Source organism: Suncus etruscus, chromosome 11 (genome assembly GCF_024139225.1).
Source record: "Suncus etruscus isolate mSunEtr1 chromosome 11, mSunEtr1.pri.cur, whole genome shotgun sequence".
Classification (NCBI taxonomy): Eukaryota; Metazoa; Chordata; class Mammalia; order Eulipotyphla; family Soricidae; genus Suncus; species Suncus etruscus.
This window is the reverse complement of record NC_064858.1, coordinates 27,199,288-27,220,655: the sequence shown is the minus strand read 5'-3', so window position 1 is coordinate 27,220,655 and position 21,368 is coordinate 27,199,288. Positions and strand designations below refer to the sequence as shown.

The following is a 21,368-nucleotide window of genomic DNA, read 5'->3' as shown; positions in this document are numbered from 1 at the left end:
TTCACTTGCTTTGGTTTCCATATGTAACATGTAGATTTTATAACTCCAAATACCAATTTTAATATAATTTAGATAAGTGAGAAAAGAACATTGTGGAGGAAAAAGAAGTCTGTTTCTTAAAAATAATTGTGAATTTTTATTTTAAAAAAAAAGAGAGAGGGTTTCATTAAAAAAGAAATTGATTAATTATGTTGAAGCATCTATTCATAGAGTAGGAAATGAGTTCGTAAGCTGAAAATTAACGTAATTATGTTTTACTTCTCATTCTTCTGTGCATCACGGGCAACTTTTCATTTTTCTTTTATATTTCCTTTATACACCATTTCTTTATAACTCAACTACTACTGAACATGCATGACACTAAATCCTGGGGATTATTTGATCATTTGCTTCCATACTTCTGGTTTCCCTCTTTACATCAAAAATCTCTTTGCTGTTATTTTTAATTGCTACTTCTACACGTCCCCCTACCACCACTTCTTCTCTCGGAGGCTTTACTAAAACCTTTAAATGCACCCTGGTTTTTCACAAAGATGCAAATTGCAATTTCTACAACTGTTCCAATAGCCAATTTAGTCCACTCACTGCCAGAGGAGCTCACATCAACTCTAGTAGATATTTACTGATGTGAACGTGGCATAAAGTCCATCTGCTGTGCTTTACAAGGCACTTTTTTTTTTACAGGCACTTTCTATCTACAGGGATGGAAACAAATGACAGAGCTGCCTGATGTCAGAGCTGGGAAGGTGTGAACTCTATATAAGAGCTGGCTACCTGGATAGCCTGGGGAGAAAAGGTAGGCATTTCTCAAGGAAGTTTTTTTTTTTAATTCTCAAAATTTATTTTCTGACATCATCAACTCTGAAATATTGAAAGGTAGAGAATATTCTATTTAAGAAAAAAAGCAAATGCAGGATTCAATAGGTGTCTGCTTTTGAGGAAAGAGTAAAAGGCAAGGTTGTCTTACAGAAGAAAACGGAGAACGTGAAGAATTTTTTTAAAAAATGAGCATTTTTAGGAACTAGGTTCATAAAATAAGAATTTTGGAGTGTTTCAGTGTGTGGTAGGCTCCAGTTCAAAATCATATCAACCAGAGATAAAACAAATGTATTGGTTTCAGGCTGGAGAAATAGTACAGCATAGTACAGCAGGTAAGGTGCTTGCTCGCCTTGCATATAGCTCTGCAGCACCTCATATGATCTGAACCCTCTTAGAGTGAGCTCTAAGTATAATGTCAGGAGTGAGCTCTAAGCATTGCTGGGTGTGGCCCAAAATGAAAAGAGGAAAAGGAAAAAAAGGAGAGGGAGGAGAGGTGAGGAGAGGAGAGGAGAGGAGAGGAGAGGAGAGGAGAGGAGAGGAGAGGAGAGGAGAGGAGAGGAGAGGAGAGGAGAGGAGAGGAGAGGAGAGGAGAGGAGAGGAGAGAGGTGAGGAGAGGAGAGGAGAAAAGAGGAGAGGAGAGGAAAAGGAACTGCTTGATTTCAAGACTGAATTTTTCTTTTCAGATAATTTGAAAAGCAATGTATACCCTGAGGATACCTGTGGTCTTTGCTGTGCTTTCTGTTGTATTAAATCACCCAAAAGCTACACCCCTTGAAAGGTTAGTAATTTTAAATTCTGCATCTTTCATAGAAGGGAATATATGGAAAGTAAATGCTGTGACATTGTTGAAGAGGCCTTGGACCATAAGAGTGCTAACAAAATTGCACTTGAGTACAATGCCTGAAATATTAAATCATTGCTTGACTTGTTCATTCTTCAAAGAATAGTGTCTGTAAATGATGAATTTCTCAAATAAAACTTCTGACAGACAGGAATGGGAAATTCCAGTTTGGTCAAGAAACATGAAGCTTGAACTTCGAGGGGCAAAGCCACAACATGAAGCAGGAAACATCAAAAGGTAATCATTTCTACATCTTAATTTGACTCACAAACTGGAGACATTTAAGCATATGTTTTGTTTCAGCTGTAATTTTGTTGTATGTTTATATAGATTCCTTTCTTTCCTCTGAGGGTTCTATCAATATCCTAAACTTTTACATTTGTTTCTGGAAGGATGGAAAGGGAAGAGATGGGAAGGAAAGGAAGAAGAGAGGAGAGAAGGGGAGGGAAAGGAGGGAGAGTGGAGAAGAGAGGAAGAAACAATGAGTGTGGGAGAAAAACAAGTGAAAATTTTTGAAAAGTTCAATTGAAAATAACAACTGAGAAACTATTATTAAGTTTTTCTTGGTTAAAAAAAATGCTTTGGAGCTGCTCCAAATGTAAATTAGAAAATGTTTTCAGCAGTAAGCAAATGTATCAGAATTTCTTTCAAGGGGACTAGAAAGATAATACAGTGAATACGGTGCTTTACCTTCGGCCTACCAGGTTCAATCCCAATACTTCAGATCCCCCCAAAACCACAAGGCGTAATTCCTGAGTGCTGAGCCAAGAGTTACCCCTGAGCATTGCCAAGTTGGTCCCCCCAAAAGAATTTCTTTCTAAGGCTTGATTTCAATGGTGTCATGTCATTAAAATTTAAATCTTAAGGAAATCTAAAAAGAATGTCATTTAAATATATAAGAAGTAATTTCAGGGGCCGGCGAGGTGGCGCTAGAGGTAAGGTGTCTGCCTTGCAAGTGCTAGCCAAGGAAGGACCGCTGTTCCCCGCGGTCCCATATGGTCCCCCAAGCCAGGGGCAATTTCTGAGAGCTTAGCCAGGAGTAACCCCTGAGCATCAAACGGGTGTGGCCTGAAAAAAAAAAGAAGTAATTTCAACTTGCAAGTGGAAAGCCTTTAAAATACAACTACCTTAAATCAAAGGCAGTTCTGTATATCATATATAATATGATGGGGACTTACTTATGTCTAACTGAAGTTTTAACTGCACATAATCATGTGAAACTGAGCTTGCCCCTTATGTAAGACTTGACATTGTTGAATTGCCTTTTGACAAGAGCTCATTTGGGGTCATCACATAGTAGGTTTTTCTCTCATTGTCAACAATTTATCTAATTTCTCTTCTGGGTGATATTGGTAGAGGTGCAAATCTCTGACAATAGCTAAAGATTTCTAGATCATCTCTATATAACAACTAGCAAAAATCATTGAAGACTGTTATTTTGAGATTTAATTAATATACAAGATGTTCTTCTCAGAATTGGGTACATTTTGTATTTATTTTTAACAGATAAAAATAACTTTAAATCTATCATAAGGTGTTTGGTAAAGTAGCAGAAAAATTGAAGGCTGATGGGGTAATTAGCATTATTACCTCATACTTCTTACTAGATTTTTATGTTTTCTTTCCTTAGAATAGACATTTGTTAATCAACTTTACTATGATGTCTTTGAGGACCTTTATTAGTTATCAAATGAACATCATTCAGAAAAAAAATATCATTATCAAATTATATTATTTCCATGCTAGCTTTACAATATCTTACTCTGAAATGATATTAGAAATTCTTGTAAACCATTCTTCCAATTGCTTTTAGACGAGATTGGGCGCATTTAGTGTGGTATGGTTGTAGACCTTAAATTGCTTTTAATGACTCCTAAAGTCATTATATTTGATCATTTTCTAAATGTGGGGAGGGAAGAATGTATCATCCTTAGCAGTTTAACTATGTAGTAGTTTTGTAGTAGTCTACAAAATTTCATCTAAAAACTGACATAGATGTAATATTCAGTGTCATCTTTCTTACCATAAATCAACCATAACATTTGAGAGGTTTTTTATTTTACTCTTATACCTACCTGATATGAAATTTAAAAGTTACTGATTTTACAAATCATTTTAAAGGGCCGGAGAGATAGCATGGAGGTAAGTCATTCGCCTTGCATGCAGAAGGTCGGTGGTTCGAATCCCAGCATCCCATATGGTCCCCTGAGCCTGCCAGGAGCGATTTCTGAGCACAGTGCCAGGAGTAACCCCTGAGCGCTGCCGGTGTGACCCAAAAACAAACAAACAAATAAAAACAACCAAAAAAACAAAAAAAATCATTTTAAAATAATCATTTTGTGTGACAAAAGAATCACACACTTGCTCACCAATTTTTCTATAATACATTAAAAATATGTTAGGGAAATAATCAGAGGGTAGTCAAAAGTATAATATAGGGTTTCAAGCTTTATTATAGTCTATAAGACACCATAGAAATGAACACATGGACAATGAAACCAAGTTCTCAAAGCTCAGAAATTTAGCACTCATTTATTCAGTATATAGCATATTTCACATACTTCTCTAGACATTTTCCCAGTCTATTGAAAAACATATCCCTTTGAACTTCTTTCTCAAATCCACAATTTCATTGCTTTACATTTACATTTTACATTTACATTTTAAAGTATTAACCTAGAGTATCTAGATCAAATACCAATTCCTACTTCCTTCTTTTTTTAGGAAAATTGTATCATCTTTTAAAATTCAATGGCCAGTGTATAAATCAACTGGTTTAGTTAGATAATATATTATCTTTTCAACTGAATAGTGAGTGTGTTTATTGCACATACGAAGAGAAATAACCTAACAGATCACATGAATGAGATTGATACGTATGAAGTTCCAAAGTGGGTTTCCTTTGATTGACTATCAGCAGGCACTCAATAGATACTCAGTTCACTTACTTGAATTCCCAACAGTTTCAAATGAGTTTTATATATTGTAGAGTCAACATGTAACTAAAAATCAGAGAGTTTAAGGTGAAATTTTAAAATATTTACTCTTAAGCTAGTACTATATAGAAATAAAGAAAATAAAATGAACATGCTGAGATGAACTTCATTTCCTCTGCCCCCAGTGTTATATAAGATAAATACCTAACTCATAACTATATCTTTTTTGCAACTTTAAACTTAGTCTAAATTTTATCAATATTTTTACTTCTGTGAAACTAAAAACATTTATTTTCTTAGGTTTCCAAATTGTCAGCAAAAAGGGAAGCAATATTATCCTGTATAGATGTCAAATAACACATTGCAAATAATGAGATAAAACAGAGAGATGATATAAATAAATTTGGTAAATAGAGAAGTTAAAAGTCAAATCAATTATTCAATAATGGTAATCAGTTTTTAACTGGTTTAGTAATACTACTATGCAATTGGAGGAAAGAATGTGGTGGCTATTAATATCATTGCCCCCTCCCAAAAAAGTCTCTCGTGGCTTTATCATATAACTTGTTCTTAGCATTAGCATTGTTGAAATTATAGGAATGAATTAGAGAGAACTATATTATGCAGACTAATAAAATTCTTACCTACAGCAGTTAAGTGTAAGCAGATAGGTGATACATTTGATTCCTCTGAGACTTAATAACACCTGACATTTATCTCTTAATATTCTGATTCAATGAGCCTAAGGAACTTAATAACACTTAACCAACTCTTAATTCTTGTTAGAAAGATGTAAGAAGAAAAAAAAAAAGAAAGAAAGATGTAAGAAATTTACAGATGTATTTTAAACTCCACACACTCCTGGTCCCATGTAAATTTTATTTCTAAATCCTTATAGTATATCAGAAAATAAATTCATCAGCAAAAATTAGAAGTATGTAAGACAAAGACATCAATCATTATCATCATCTTCATCATCATCATCCAGAATGTATTCTAAATTTTGAAAGGTAGGTACATGTTGTGAAATTCAATGTTGACTACAGTAGAAAGTTCTTCATATAATTCTTTCAAAGACTTACTTTGGTTTTTAAATATTTCACTTGATGCGCTATGATTTTAACAGTGTTAATGAAGAATTTCATGAATTTAACTTTCTACCACACCCTCCACCAGAGTCTCAGCTTCTTTCCACCATTGTTTCACTCTCCACCTCTCCTACAGTCCTTTACCTCCCATAATAAGTTCATGTTCTTGTTCCACAGAGAAGGGGATCACACTGTATCTGTCTCTCTCCTAATTTCACTCAGCATAATATTCTCCAGATCTATTCAGATAGTGGCAAAATCATTGATTGTCTTAAGAGACATTTTTGTTTGAAGACAAAGAGTGGTGCACCTTTGTTGATGCCAAAAATCAAAAGCACAGAGATACTTAGGGCTTGCTCTTTTGCTCTGTGCTCAGGAATCACTCCTGGAGGAATTCAGGGGTGCATATGTAGTGTTGGGAATTGAAATTAGGTTGGTCATTTACAAGGCAAGTACCTTACTTGCTGTACTATATCACCAGTTGTCAGATTATTTTCTAATAAAACCATGAGTCTCCTACATTCTCACCTATCCAAAAATTGAAAGTTATTCAATATTTGTCAATAAAAAACATTGTGGCACTTATGTGAAAATGTTCTCTTTAGTTTTCATCAGTAAGGCCTGTTCAGTGTAATCTGTACAAATCTGTTCAAGACTCTCACCTCTCTTTGGTTTTACCAGTCATCAGATGGAAAAGCGTAAATGCAACACTGCTACATGTGTGACTCAACTCCTGACAAACTTCTTAACTCGCTCTAGCAACAACATTGGTGCTATTCCTCCATCTACCAACGTGGGATCCAATACATATGGCAAGAGGAACACAGTTGAGATTTTGAACAGAGAACCACTGTCTTACTTACCTTTATAAAGGCTACATATCCCAACAATTCTTACTGTTTTGTGCTTAAAAACTTAGTGATTTCTTGTATATTTTAATAGTGCCTTTCAACTTTGAGTGTGACTTTATGGGGTGTGTACCAACTTTGTGGCAGTATATACAAATTTTCATGTTAAAATTGTTTTAAACTCAATACTAATTAATATCCCATTATAAAAAAGACAGTATCTTTTAAAATGAAATCTTCTTTACATAGAATTTTATTTTAAAATTTTTATCCTTTTTTTAATAATGAGTTTGGGAACAAAAGAGAAAATGGCATTTGGCAACTTGATAAATGATAAGCAGTAAGAAACATTATTCTAAGTATCTAAGAGTCTTGTAAGCTTCATTGTTAAAAAATGCCAGTTTTGCACCATGCTATTACATGCTATTTTTAAAAAGTAAAATTCTGTACTTGACTCAGTGAAAATGTTTTTTTGTTCCATTCTCTGCTATGCTTGCTAGAACTAAAAGTAATTTTGCCTGTGATGATCTTTCTGTATATTATCATGAGTGAGTTTTTATTAAATGTCACTGTTCTACATCTGCTGAAGTGAACTTGAGTAGCATCAAGCCTACTCTTACACAGAATACTTCAAAAACTATGGGGCCGGGAAGGTGGCACTAGAGGTAAGGTGTCTGCCTTGCAAGCGCTACCGTAGGACGGACTGTGGTTCAATCCCCCGGCATCCCATATGGTCCCCCCAAGCCAGGGGCGATTTCTGAGTGCATAGCCAGGAGTAACCCCTGAGCGTCAAATGGGTGTAGCCCAAAACCAAAAAAAAAAAAAAAAAAAAAAGATCAAAAACTACTTGTATTTTTGCTGCTCATGTCCTGGATTAAACACACACTTCTGAAATCTATATACTGAATGGCAGTTTATGTTCATTGCAAAACGAATTGGCTATTTCTGCAGAGCTTACACATTGGAGATTCCAAGTATTGGAAGTGAAAAGAAATAATTTGCTTTCAATTACAGTGTATGAATTTCCCAGGCTGAAAGATAACTTTGGAAGTAACTTTAACTAAACTTTAATCTAAACTGCTCTGATGCTACATCATGCCATTTCTAAAGACATTCGACTTGGACTTTGAAAAATCAAAAGAAAAATCTTAAGCCGTGTGAAGTGTGCCTTAGATGATCAAATTATGGGGTGAGATTTTTTGCATATTTTGTGTAGTTTTTTAAACTTTCTGGTTTTCCATTTTTTCCTTTATTCATTTCCTGCACTTATTTGTGTGCATGTCTGGTGCAGAAAACAAAACAGTGTCACCGGAAATGCCAATTCTGTATTCAATACTAAGTTACATGGCACCCACCCCCTACAACAGTCTACTTGAAATAAAACTTTCTTGTATATTCTATCCACATCCACTTCTGTTCAATCTTCTATGAGTTAATGCCACTTTACCTTCACTATCCTGGATGCTACTTGAGCCGGGAATCACCGAGTCAGGAGGTATCTCTCAAAGGCCCTCAGCTTAGATTTTTGTCGTTCAGTTCTGTCTAAAAGTGTCTCAGTTGGCTGAATCAGTGTATTTTATGAATCATGAGCAATGGAATCAATAAGTGGGCTTCATTTAATACAGTGTGATACAATTGCTAGTCTAGCATTTAAGACAGTAAAACATCCAATCAATGTAGGGATTTAATGATGACTAGAAATAAAAGAGGTGGTCCTCAAATGATTTTGGGTCTCTCAATTATAATGTTGATGAGAAAAGAGCCAGAGATATAGCACAGAGATTAAACCTCTTGTTTTATATACAGATCACCCAGGTGTGACCCCAAACTCCCTCCCAAATCCTTTCTAACCCCAATATAGATATATGCATGATGAAGGATGTTCTATCCATTTTTTTATGTGAGGGATGTTCCATCTATTTTTTTATGAGGACTGTAGCTTTCTCCCAGGTCCCAAGGTCCTAGCAGTTTCCAAGCACCTGTCAAGGAGGTGAAGTGAAGACTCCCTGTGTGCCAAATTCCTATCTAACTTCAATCAGCTATAATTAGTGTAGCCTTTGTAGTCGTACACAATAAATCATAACTATCACTAAATGTACTTGGTAGTTGGGTGCAAAAGAGAAGGAAGAACTTAAAGAAGGTGGGAGGAAATGACGACAGGTAAGAAAAGTAGGTACAAAACAATATGGGGAAACTACAAGACACAAAAGGGGAAATGGAATATTGACAATAAACTATCCAAATCCACAATTGGGTTTGTTTCACTCGAAACCTTTCCTGCTCCAATGAACAGAAAACAAAGGCACTTATCCTGACAACTTCATATAGAATTACAATAACTTCAGGTAAGTTCTGAAAAATCCACCCTCTTCCCTGTGGGAACATTCCTTTTGTTATGTAGCACAAAGGTTGTAATCAATGAGAAGAGGCACCAAATCCTGAAAAGGAAATAGCAGGCAATATGGAAACAGCACATCTGGTGTGGGCACCTGTGAGTGGTAAGCAGATTAGAAGGGGGGAAGAGCAAGTTCTAACATTCTACAGGACAGAATTTTTAAGGATCCAGAAGTTTACCACAGAGGCAAGAAAGTGCCTATTAATAAAGGAAATGCCTTTATAACTGGAATTATGTGGGCTCAGAAAGGGAGGTTAGGGATTAAGAAGCATGTCTGGCATAGAGCAGACCTGGATTCAATCCTCAGTACCAAATTGGGTTACAAGAACCCCACCAGGAGTGATCTTTGAGTGCAGTAAGCCCTGAAGACAGCTCAGTGAGACTCACCAAAACAATAACAACAAAAACTTTTAATAAAATAAAATTAGAATCACGAATAGGCATCATTATAAGAAATTAGAATTTTAACCAAAAAGTAAACTTTTTCTCGTAAAAAATTTTAAACTAGCTAATTCATATAAGCCAGGATATTTAAAGATCCTAGTAGCTATCACTGGCAAAAATGTCACCTTCTAGAGCAGAAGAAAACCATTTGGACTCATCAGAAACACAAAAATGGAAGCTTGAATGTGGCCATTTAGAGACATTTAGTTTAAAAGCTTTTGGTGCCTTGGTGGTCTCACACATCTTTACTACATGTTGTCCTTCTAATAGTATTGTGATTAATTACTAAATCTCCTTAATAGAATAAAACTCTGTTTTAACACCCCAATGCAAAAAAATAGGACAAATTTAGTCACTGTGACTAATAATCTAAGATTCATCATTTTTCTGTCAATAGCACAGGAAAGCATTAATATTGGGCATATATGTACATTTTTATCAGTCACAATTATTTTGTTTGGTTTTTGGTTTGGGGGCCACACCCAGCAGCACTCAGTTATTTCTGGTTCTGTGCTCAGAAATTGCCCCTGGCAGGCTCGGGGTACCATCTGATGCTCAGAATCAAACCCAGGTCCATATCAGGTCAGCCATTCCCAGGTCAGACAAACACCCTACCGCTATGCTATCACCCCAGCCCCTCAGTCACAATTTTTACCTTGTGAATTAAAAATAAATTTTAAATAGTCACATTTTAATAGTCACACTGATATTAGAGTACTTACATTGCATACGACTGATTCTGGTTTGATTCCTGACTTTGTGTATGATCCCCAAACACTAAGCATAGAGCCAGGAGTAGTCTCTCAACACTGCCAGGTATGGCCCAATCCCCTTCCCCATATACATGTCTCTGTAGGTTTTTATCTGCAATCGTGGCTCAGAAAAGCTTGGCATTATTACTACTTTTCTTTCTAGACTTTGCTAGGAATTTATATTAAACTTTATGTAGTCTATAGAAATACCTATAAAGGTGACCAAAATTTCCAGCTACAAATGATGTTAACAGGCTAAAAGCTAATGTTGGTATATACTGCTGAAGTACAGTAGATGCCTTGCATGCAGATGACCTGACTTCAATTCCCTGCTACCCCATACATTTCTCTGAGCCACACCAGAAGGGATCTCTGAGTGCTGAGCCAGAAGGAAGCCCTGAGCACTTCCAGCTATGATGGGAAAAGAAAAGTTTGTAAATGATAAGAATCTCAACTGGAAAACAAGCTAACAGTTGCTCTGGAGCTTCTTACTTACACACTGTTTATTATTCCAAGTAAAGAGAACAAAGTAAACTCAGTGAAATATATCAGTGCTATAAAATGATATATACCTGAAACCTAATGTAGTTAATATAATATATTATATAATAAACCTATATAATGTAATATAATGCAATTATATATCCATAAAATTCTTATTGGGGACTTGAGAGATATTACAGGAGTTAAGGACTTTACCTTATCATGCCAACCCCAGTTTGATCCCTGACACCATTTATGGTCCCCTGAGCTTCTTAGGGTGCAGCTTAGAAAACCTGAGTACAACCAGAGTGGCCCAGTAATTCTTGACATCATATTATAGTCTCATAGAAGTCAGTAAAATCATATTGTCACCCCAAAATTTTAGTATTCATCTTTTACATTTTTTATTTAAAGAAAATGCATCTTGTTGTTGACATAGTTAACCAGAATACATTTGTTTCCAGATAAGTGAAAACAAAATTATTGAAAAAATTAAAAGAAAAAGTAAAAAAGAAAAATAAAGTTTAAAAAAAAGGAAAGAAAGAAAAAAGGAAAAAATACAGTAGCAAGCACATTTGTGAAAATTGTATCTCTAATGAAGTCATTAATACAATGGCAGAACGTTTAGAACGCTCTTGTTAGCTGTCCATTCTGTTAAATTGATGTGTTGCTTATATGATGACAGCATCAAACAAATCAAATTGTCCAGAAATTCAAAGCACTATTACTGATATTGCAACTTTTAGGGTCATGTACTTAGTTGTCAGGCCTCCTGGAAGAAGAAGGATGAGGGTGGGAGGAGGCTTGCACTCACTACAAATGGCCCTGGTGATGTCAGCCCACAAACTGGCATTCCTGAAGTTTCGAAATTCTAATTGTTAAGACAAAAATGTCTGTGAGATAGATCCACATTACCTATTTCTACCTGCTGTACTATCACTCCAATTCCAATCATCTTTTATTATTATAAATAATAAAATTATATATATAAAATAATAAAATTATTATCAGGATAATATCATTGCTCACAATTTTTTTTGTGGTTTTTGGGTCACATCCGGCAGTGCTCAGGGGTTATTCCTGGCTCCAGGCTCAGAAATTGCTCCTGGCAGGCACGGGGGACCATATGGGACGCCGGGATTCAAACCGATGACCTCCTGCATGAAAGGCAAATGCCTTACCTCCATGCTATCTCTCCAGCCCTTCCTCACAAATTTTTATCGTGAGATATGTGCAATAATTGATCATCCCTGTTCTATCTTAGATGAAGACCCTCCTTTAGAGAGTGACCCAAGTCATACTGCCAGGCTTCCATGTTCCTTGACATTTGTGTAGTATAGGAAGAAAGGCAGATCCTAAGGTTATGTGCATGACCATAAGTTGGAGAACTGTTCAGTTAATGGTAATCTATATGCAGATGAGCAGAAGCTGGAAGATCACTGGCCCAGCCAGCTAGGGTAGGACAGATATTATGACTGGAAAGAAAATTATACCTGTTTGTTTGTTTTTTTATTTTTCTTTTTTTTTTGTTTTTTTTTTTTTGTTTGTTTGTTTTTGGTTTTTGGGTCACACCCGGCAGCACTCAGGGGTTACTTCTGGCTCTATGCTCAGAAATCGCTCCTGGCAGGTTCAGGGGACCATATGGGATGCTGGGATTCGAACCACCAACCTTCTGCATGAAAGGCAAATGCCTTACCTCCATGCTATCTCTCCAGCCCCTGTTTCCTTACCAAGAATAGGCCCCAATGTTGTGGAAGGGTTGTGCTATTGAAGTCTTTGAAATGGAGCCCGGGAGAGAGAGGGGTCAGTGAGCTGAGCGCATGTAAAACAGGCCTTGACTGCAGGAAGCTCAGATTCAATCTCTGGCAATGTACCATCAGGCACATAATTGGTTATAGGTCTTGAACATTAAAAAGGGGTTTTTGCCATGGAAACTCTCTGGGCAGTGTTCTAAGTCATCTGTCCACTAGAAACAGAGACAGCTTGGTGCCCAGAACAAGCACCTTGGGGGGGGGGGGAACCATCCCCTTCTGCTCCTGTCATATTCAATTCAATCATATTCAATCCACAATCTATCCTCCAGACATTAAATGAGATTGTCTCCTCTCTGATAACTTTCAAAAAAGAAATGACAGAGTCCTATGACATACCCCCCAGGCGCACGTGGGCGCACACACCACACACACACACACACACACACACACACACACACACACACACAGTATGCATTAAGGCTGTATCTAGCATTACATCTAGTTCCCTTTGACTTTCAATGAAAACATCTTGGTTCTCCCCATAAGCAGTAACCTTACAGTTATTTCTAGGTGGTTTCTCTCTCTTCTGTATTCAGCCCCATACTCTTACAACTCCTAAAATATCAGGATCTTCCCCCAGAAGTCTCGAGGCTCACTGCCAGCACCCCAGAAGAGAGTTCCTGTCTTGGTGTATGCTCAGGGAGCGCGGGCAGGGAGAGGCATCTCCTCCACATGGACTCACAGTTTCCACTGAGCTTCTTATTCCCAAGACTCTCCGTGTCCCCGCTTAAATCCTTTCAATCAACTTCCAAATCTCAGGGATTCAGCCTGGCATGCCCCAGACACTTTTCTCAGTGGTTCCTTTTTCACCATCCTTCTGGAAATCAACCCAGTCTTTTCCTCTCTAGTTATCATGTTCCTAAGGTTACTATCCAGAACACTGCAAGGTTAGTGGTCTCTTGCAAGGGAGAGTTCCTAGAACTGGAGATCAGTGGGGAGAAGGTCCTGCTCTTCAGGGGGCAGAGTGAGAATTGAAGAGTCTGCAACACAGAAACCGCTCTGAACTTCAGCATCAGTCTACACCCTTCTCCAAGTTATGCACCTTCCAAATTCAGCTCCCCAGAGAGCAACATTCCTGATTTCTGCATTTTCTATTTCTATTTGACTTGTTTTCTCACCTTCCCTCACACAAGTCCCCTTTTCCACAGGATATAGGAAAAAAGGCATCCCTGCATCCACATGGAACCTGACCTTGCTGTTGGCAAAGAACTTACCTCCCAGACTGGAGAGAGAGAGTAAAGAGGAGAAAGCACTTGTATTGCCCAGTTTGATCCTCAGCACCAACTATGATCCCGAGACCAAGAATGATCCCTTAGTGCAGATCCCTGAGTCCAGAACAAATCCATAATACCACTAGGTGTGGTACAAAAGTGAAAAGAAAAGAAAAATAAACTCACTTCCTTGAGGTCTAGTCCCAGTCCTGAGATCAGCTTGCTCCAAATCTCAGTTACACCTGGTCACCTACCTTAGGTGTCTGCAGTGAGGCTTCAGAGATGCAACTTTTCTCTTCAAACCCGAAGATCAACTGACATAATAAGAATAAAATATCCCACAAGCACTCAAGGTAACCAAATGCCCCACAGACCTTAGAAAACCAGTTTCATTTCCTGTACTTAGGCTTAATTTCTGCTCCTATTCAGGAGGGGAAAACTCCCTTTAATTCCATGGAGTGCACATTACAAATAATTCTTTTCCATCAGAAAAGAAAATTCTATAAAAAATAACAATAGGACATTCTCCAATACCCATTAGAAACAAATTTATCGCTAAAGAGCTTGGAACAAGGACAGAGGTGGAGGCAGCGTGGCGGGGTGAAGGGTGTCCTGCAATTTAATAGGTGTATCTTAAAGTTTCTATCAAGTAATGGTAGGCTACTTTATTTTTCAATTGAGATACAATTGTCAGGAAATGCAGCTTTTAGTGCAAGGCACCTGTGAGTGAAGGAGAACCAAGTCGAATGAGGAATCCTTTTAAAGTATCCATAACAGCTTTAGATCTATTTCTCAGAAATCAAAGAAGTGAATGATCCCAATAATTGGTTAACAAGTCCCCCTTTGAGAATGCTGTTTGTTTTTGGTAAACTTGATGGAAAACCAAGTTGCCATAGGGTGTTTTTTGTTTTTGTTTTGTTTTGTTTTGTTTTGGTGCTGGAACATTGAGTTTTGCCACAAATATCTACATCTGTAGAAAAATCTAGAAAAAAATGATGTTGCTATTATAAAAATCCCCTCTACCCTCATGAGCCAGAGCCATTATATAGCAGTTAGGGCATTTCCATGCATGCTGCTGACCCAGGTTCAGTCCTTGGCATTCTGGTATGGTTCCCTGAGCACCACTAGGAATGAGCCCTGAGCACAGATCCATGAGTGACCTCTGAGCACCTCTGGGTGTGGCCCCAAACAAAAACAAACAAACAAACAAACAAATAATTCTTTCCCTCAGTTCCACCTTCAAGGAAATATTTCTTGGTGCTTACATCTATAAGACCAGACTTGCCAAGACTTCCTGAATTGCTCCAGGGGTGTGGTTAAGTAATTGGCTGGTAGTTCTTCAGAGACTAGAAGGATGGCTGGAGTCTCAAGTATAGCCTGGACTGAGAGGGGCAAATGTCAAAGGAGCAGCCAAACCCACGCAGAAACTGATTCTTCAGAACACAGCGAAGCTACTCAGAGGGGCTTTGGGAAAAAAAACATTCACTGTGCCTGAGGCTAGTAGAGGCAACTGGCCTTAAGAGCTCAACAAAACTTTCACCTATCCAAACAGAGTCCTAGTCAAGTGAGTAAACTGAGCACACTCAACTATCAGTTCCCCAAGACCAGATCTGAGCAAAGCAGAAACGGGGTTCTAGACTTTATCTTGGAGGAGAGAATTTTATCTCAGGAGACTAGAACCACATAATATAGTTCTCTCCATATATACTTAGACACACTAAGAGCTGGAAGAAGGTGGAACACCAGGACCCAATGCTGATTGCCATGAAAAAGTAGGTGGGGCCTTTCATGAATGCTAATCTTGTCGTTGCTTATCAAATGGCAGGAAAAGGTGGATAATTGTGCTGCAAATCATCAGTTTAGATCCCATCAGATCAGGAACCAATGAGTTTCCCGCTGATACCATTATTCAGCACTGCTCTAATATCTGTAGGTAATATAAGACATATAAAGAAGATAGAGAAGTACGCCTAAAGCTGTTATTGATACTTCCAAAGGATTCCTCATTACACCTGGTTCTTCTTCACTCACAGTTATTTAGCTTTGAAAGCAGCATTTCTTGACAATTATACCTCATTTTATTGTATTTATTTATTCATTCATTGGTTTTTGGGTCACACCCATCGACGCACAGGGATTACTCCTGGCTCTGCACTCAGAATCGCCCCTGGCAGGCTCGAGGGACCTTATGGGATACTGGGAATTGAACCACCATCCATCCTAGGTTGACTGCATGCAAGAAAAACTCCCTGTCTCTGTGTTATATCTCTGGCCCTGAACATTATACCTTAGTTTAAATATTGTAAATTTATATTTGTTCTCTCACTACAAATAATTAAAAATAGTATACAATGCAAAAAGCATGGTAGCGAGATAACACAGGGGTTAAAGCACTTGCCTTACATGTTGCTAACCCAGATTTGAAACCTGATACCACATACTGTTTCTTAAGCACTACCAGGAATGATCCCTGAGCACAGATCCAAGAGAAATCCCTGAGTATTTCTGGGTGAGACCCAGACTTACCTCCCCACAAATAAAATAAAGCTGCAAAAGCAATCTTAAAATATAATGAATATATATGATAGAATTAAAGATATATAAGGCAAATCTAAAAGTTGGCTAGTTGGTTGGTTTGGGTTGTGGTTATTGCTGTTGTTTGACATTATCACATGAAAATTAAATGAAACATTTCATAGGAGAAATAATTCTGCAAAATAGTTTGGAATACCTATAGCAAAAATAAAGAGGAACTGGGGCTGGAGAGATAGCACAGTGGTGGGGCATTTGCTTTGCATGTGGCTAACCCAGGAGGGACCTGGTTCAATTTCTGGCATCCCATATTGTCCCCCAGCCTGCTAGGGCGATTTCTGAATGCAGAGCCAAGAGTGGCTCCTCTGCACCGTCAGGTGTGGCCCAAAGACCAATCAATCAATTGGTAAATAAAGTTTAAAAATAAATAGGAGCTGCATGAAAAAGATCACACAATTGTATACATCCTGAAAAAAAATGGGTAACATTACTTACTTGGCAACAAAACATAACAGATGAAAAGTCTTGGATCTTTCTTAAATAAGTGAGAATATTTAATGCAAAGATAATTTTACTGAGGTGGTGTTTTTATGTTTGTGTTTTCTTTTAATAATTTTGAAATGTTTATGCAATAATCAATGCATACAATTTGTCCTAAAACGTATTTTTTAAATGTGAGGTCCCTGCTTTAAGAAATACTAAAACCTTCTTTTCCCCCAATTATTTTAAAATAGCAAGATAGGGACAAAAAGACAGCCAAGCAAGTCACATATACAAAATTATTTGCACAACTAGATCTAGTAAATTAAAATGTAACATATAATACATAGTTCAAAAAAAGTTCATCATATCATATCATATATATAATACATATCATATCATATCATATCATCATATCATATCCTGGCAGCACATATGATGATACAAATATTGCCAAGAGAGATCCCTGAGCAACAGAGCCATGAGGAGCATGTCCTGTGCAAGCACTGTCAGGTGTGGCCCAAACAAACAAACAAAAAAAAAAACAGCTCATCAATTGGAGATATTGGTGATGGAAAATGTACACTAGTGAAAATTGTTGTACATTATATGTAATTAATTCATGAACAACTTTATCTGTAAAAAAAAGTATTATAAGAAAAACTTAGCTGTCAAATTAGGTTTTCTTAAATGTTGATAATAAAACTGACAAGAAAAGAGAGAGAAGGGTGCCTGCACCAGAGGTAGGTGGGGGAGAGAGGATAGAGGGGTGGCAGGAAATGTGCACTATACCACATAGGCTTCCCTGAGCAATTTTAGGGGTCACGCCTGACCACAGAACCAGGAATAGGTCCTGAGCACTGTTGTGCAAATGTGGCCCAAAACTTTAAGATAAATAAAACAAAATGAACATTTTAATATAGGGTGCTGGAGAGAGTACAGGGCTAAAGCACTGTCTTGCATGTGGCTGACTGTTTCAATATCCAATATCATGTAGACACCAAGCATCATAGGGAGTGTCCCCCAAATGTATTTAGGAGACACCTCTACACAGCTGAGTGTGTCAAGCAACCACATACCCTGGCCTCCTGAAGACAAGTGCAGCCTCACCTGGCAAGTTCTGTCTTCCTCATCCTGATGAGGAAGACTGGGAGATCATCTGGCTTTTAAAGTTGCCTATTGGTCGACTAACCAAGACGAAGCAAGTTCTGCTCACAGGCAAGCTCCCCTCCAGAGAATCCAAGCTTTAAATGAGGGCATCTTTGTTTACAGAAGTTTTAATCCTTTGATAAAGTTTCTTGGATTCTGAGGGTTACATAAAGCAGGTTATAGAAAAGGTGAATTGCATGGCACCACAGGCTCCTCCTTGCTGCTGTTGTTTAAAAGTTACTCTTCTAGGACCTTGGTTAGTTTTTTTAGGACCACCTAGTTAACCTTTCAGGACCCTGGACACTATGAACAAGGACTTCGTGCATCTCAGCCAATTAGGTCAATTTAACTGACTTACTACCTTATTTGCAGGTGTATAAGACTACCCCCTAATTTTGCAGTTAAAACATAGGTTTAGGCCTATATTCGTTGTATCAGACAGAAGGTTCCTGTGCTGCAACTGTATGGACCACAGTGAGCCAATCACAACAAGCAAAGGTTCAGAGGTTATACTGTCATAGACTTCCTCTCTGACTCTGGCCTATCTGAGCAGGCTTTTGACAGTGTAGATTCGGGTCCAGAACATTGTCTAATTTGCATGCATCAAAAGCTTGCTTGGATTGGCTGAGTTAGAGAGGCGGAGGGTCCGAGCAGCCTTGCAGTGATTGGTGCAGGATCGAGTAGGAAAATTCGTTTTGTGGCAATAGTCAGACAATTTTCGTTTAGTGGCATATTGAAACATTTTTCGGGATATACTCGGCGTATAAGACGACCCCCGATTTTCGGTTGACTTTTTTATTGTTTCAAAAGTCGTCTTATACGCTGAAAAATACGGTAAGTCTCAGTGTTCTCAGTTTTTTCTTCATGTTTAAGATTTCAACAAAACTTAGAAATCAAGAGTCATTTATTGATTTACTTACTGAGTAACTTTGGCAACATGAGATCAATTTTCTGTACAGCTGAATAACAGAGGAACAGAGACACAGAGAGAATTACAGAGAGACAGAGACAGACAGAGATAGAAAATGAAAGAATCTTAGAAGCCTAGAGTTTCCAAGAACAGGTAAATTAATTTTTATAGTATGAAAAACTAAATGGTTCCTGGCTCCATACGGAGTCTCTCCTAACAATACTTGATCAACTTAGCCAGGTGGTTAATGGAGAGAAATCCAGTTCACAGGGCTACTTGGTAGTTTGGGGAAACACCAGGGTTGCAGAGATGCAAAGAGGGTGTTGGGGGGCCTCCTAGCCTATGTCCAGCCGGCATAGTCTTGGGGTTTAAACTGGGTCCCAGTATGTGTGAAATTATGTTCTAACCACTGAGCTGCCTCCCAGGCTCCGACCATCAAGCTTTTTGCGTGTAAGCAGAATAGTGTAAGAAAAGCAGAGGTTTTTTATTCTATCAACGGCTGGTCTCATGAACTAAGTGAAAAGCTAGGAGCTGTGTCAGGTGTAGTATGTGTCTAAACATATTACAAAATGTTTAAAAACATGAGCTGTGCCCTGCATTTCTCTGCAATTTGTAATATTGAACATATTTGTCACCCCCAATTTTAATCTCTTTAATCTATATATTTTATATGAATATATATAGCTAGATAAGAGCTGGATAGATGGCAAGACAAAGGCCTTGAGTTCAAATCCCAGGGCCCCCATATGTGCTATAAGTTCTGACAGAGCTCTGTAATTAAAGAGTCCCAGAAAGAAAGGCCAGGGAGCAGCCAGGAAACATGAGATTTCCCGAGTTTAATCCCTGGTTGTAGGTGGGATCCTGACTGTCCCAGAACCAGAAGTTTTCAGCAAAAAAAAAAAAAAATCACAAAACATTTCAAACAATGAATAGATACATTTAATTCATTTATTTCGTTTTACAAACCTCAAAGAATTTTTCAAGTGACTGTTAGTAAGCAAATCTTTGCTTCGTGCTGAGTGCTAAGTGCCTGTTCTATGCTGAATCCTACTGACTGGGAGCTCATAAGAAACAAGAGGGTCTGGGGCCAGGCAAGAGCACTTCAGTAGGGTAGCACAGTATGTGGCTGACCCAGGATGGACCTGGGCTCGATTCCTGGCTTCCCATCTGGTTCCCTGAGTCTGCCAGGAACTATAATATTCTTGCTGATTTCCTCTTTTTCGTTTGTTCTTATGGAAGCAAACAGTTCAGTTTGATAGGAAGATGATGGGAGGTTATTTTACTTTCAGGGACTGTTCAACACATAGAAAGGACTGCCTGGTTGATGGTGGCTACATGATTAAAAACTTTTAGGTAGGCCCTATGAAGAATAACCTTTGGGAACAAAGTTTTCTGGTAGTGGTGATTGCCTATTGGTGGTCAAATGAGCATTGTTGGGATAAAAATTGAGACTGAAAGTTCAAGGCAGAGCAATGTGAGGAATGTGAATGACTCAGTTTTTACCTTTAAAAACAGCCCCTGGGAGTTGGAGTGATAGCATAGCGGTAGGACATTTACCTTGCACGCAGACAACTCAGGGTGGACCCGAGTTCAATCCCTGGCATCCCATAAGGTCCCCCAAGGGTACCAGGAGTGACTTCTGAGCACAGAGCCACGAGTAATCCCTGAGCACCGCTGGTTGTTGCCCCCCAAAACCTAAAAAGAAAACAGTCTTCTGGAGGAGAGTGGTACCTGCACACCCCTCAGGCTGACTCATGTGTTCTCTCCAGGCCAGTGCACAAATTATTTCCTGTCAGTGGATACCCATTAGTTAGGCCTGGCTGTTCAATTTCATTTCATGTGGAAAGTTACCCTTTTAGGAACTCCTCCAACTAGAAAAATTGTTTATTTTATGGACTTTAGGAACACAGGATGGGATTAATTAGACTCTTTGCTACACAACTTGTTCTCACCCTTGTTCATGTGTGGTAGCAATTTATTACTAGTCTAGAACCTTGTTGGCAAACTACATCTTACCATCTGCTGTCCCACATCTTTTCTCTTCCACCCATCTCCCTGTTGAATCTTCAAGAACCATAAAATTTCTTTTTAAGCCTTCGTTGCACCTTTCTCTTGCTTTAGTCTCTACAGTCCTACACTTTTGCATATTTCCGAAGAGAGGGCATGTGAGTGCAAGTATGCATGTGTGTGTGATTATTACTAATTTGACAGTTCCCAATAACTGTTCCTGGTCTGTTGATCAAGGCCTTTGACAGTCTATGAGTCCTTTTTCCTGGAAACTCTCTTCACTACCTTCAGAACACCTTGTCTTCTTGATCTCCTTGCTTGCAAGCCCTTTTATGTCTCCTTCTGCAGGAGCTTCTAGCATAGAAAGTCAAGCAACTCTAGATTCAGTCCTGGTTCTCCTCCCCTTTTTGTTTCTACTCACCTCTTTCTAGGAACTCATAGAGTTTAATGCCGATCTAGTAGTCTCTTTATTCAATCAAATACTATTATCAAACTTTAGATGTATAATGGATAGATATGGACAAAATTATGCTGAGTGAAATAAGTCAGAGGGAGGGGGATAGACATAGAATGATCACACTCATTTGTGGGATATGAAACAACAACAATAGAGTATGTTAATAATACCCAAAGATAACAGAGACAAAGACAGTGCCAGG

The 21,368-nt window shown here is 38.2% G+C and overlaps 1 protein-coding gene across 1 annotated transcript; it reads left to right on the top strand.

Annotated features, from left to right (window-relative positions):
* Positions 1–1,517: 1,517 nt before the first annotated feature.
* IAPP (islet amyloid polypeptide) lies at positions 1,518–6,646 on the top strand. The gene is made up of 3 exons (XM_049783869.1): positions 1,518–1,597; positions 1,808–1,897; positions 6,366–6,646. The coding sequence occupies exons 1-3, from the start codon at positions 1,518–1,520 to the stop codon at positions 6,553–6,555; spliced, it is 360 nt and encodes a 119-aa protein (XP_049639826.1). The 3' UTR covers positions 6,556–6,646.
* Positions 6,647–21,368: the final 14,722 nt, after the last annotated feature.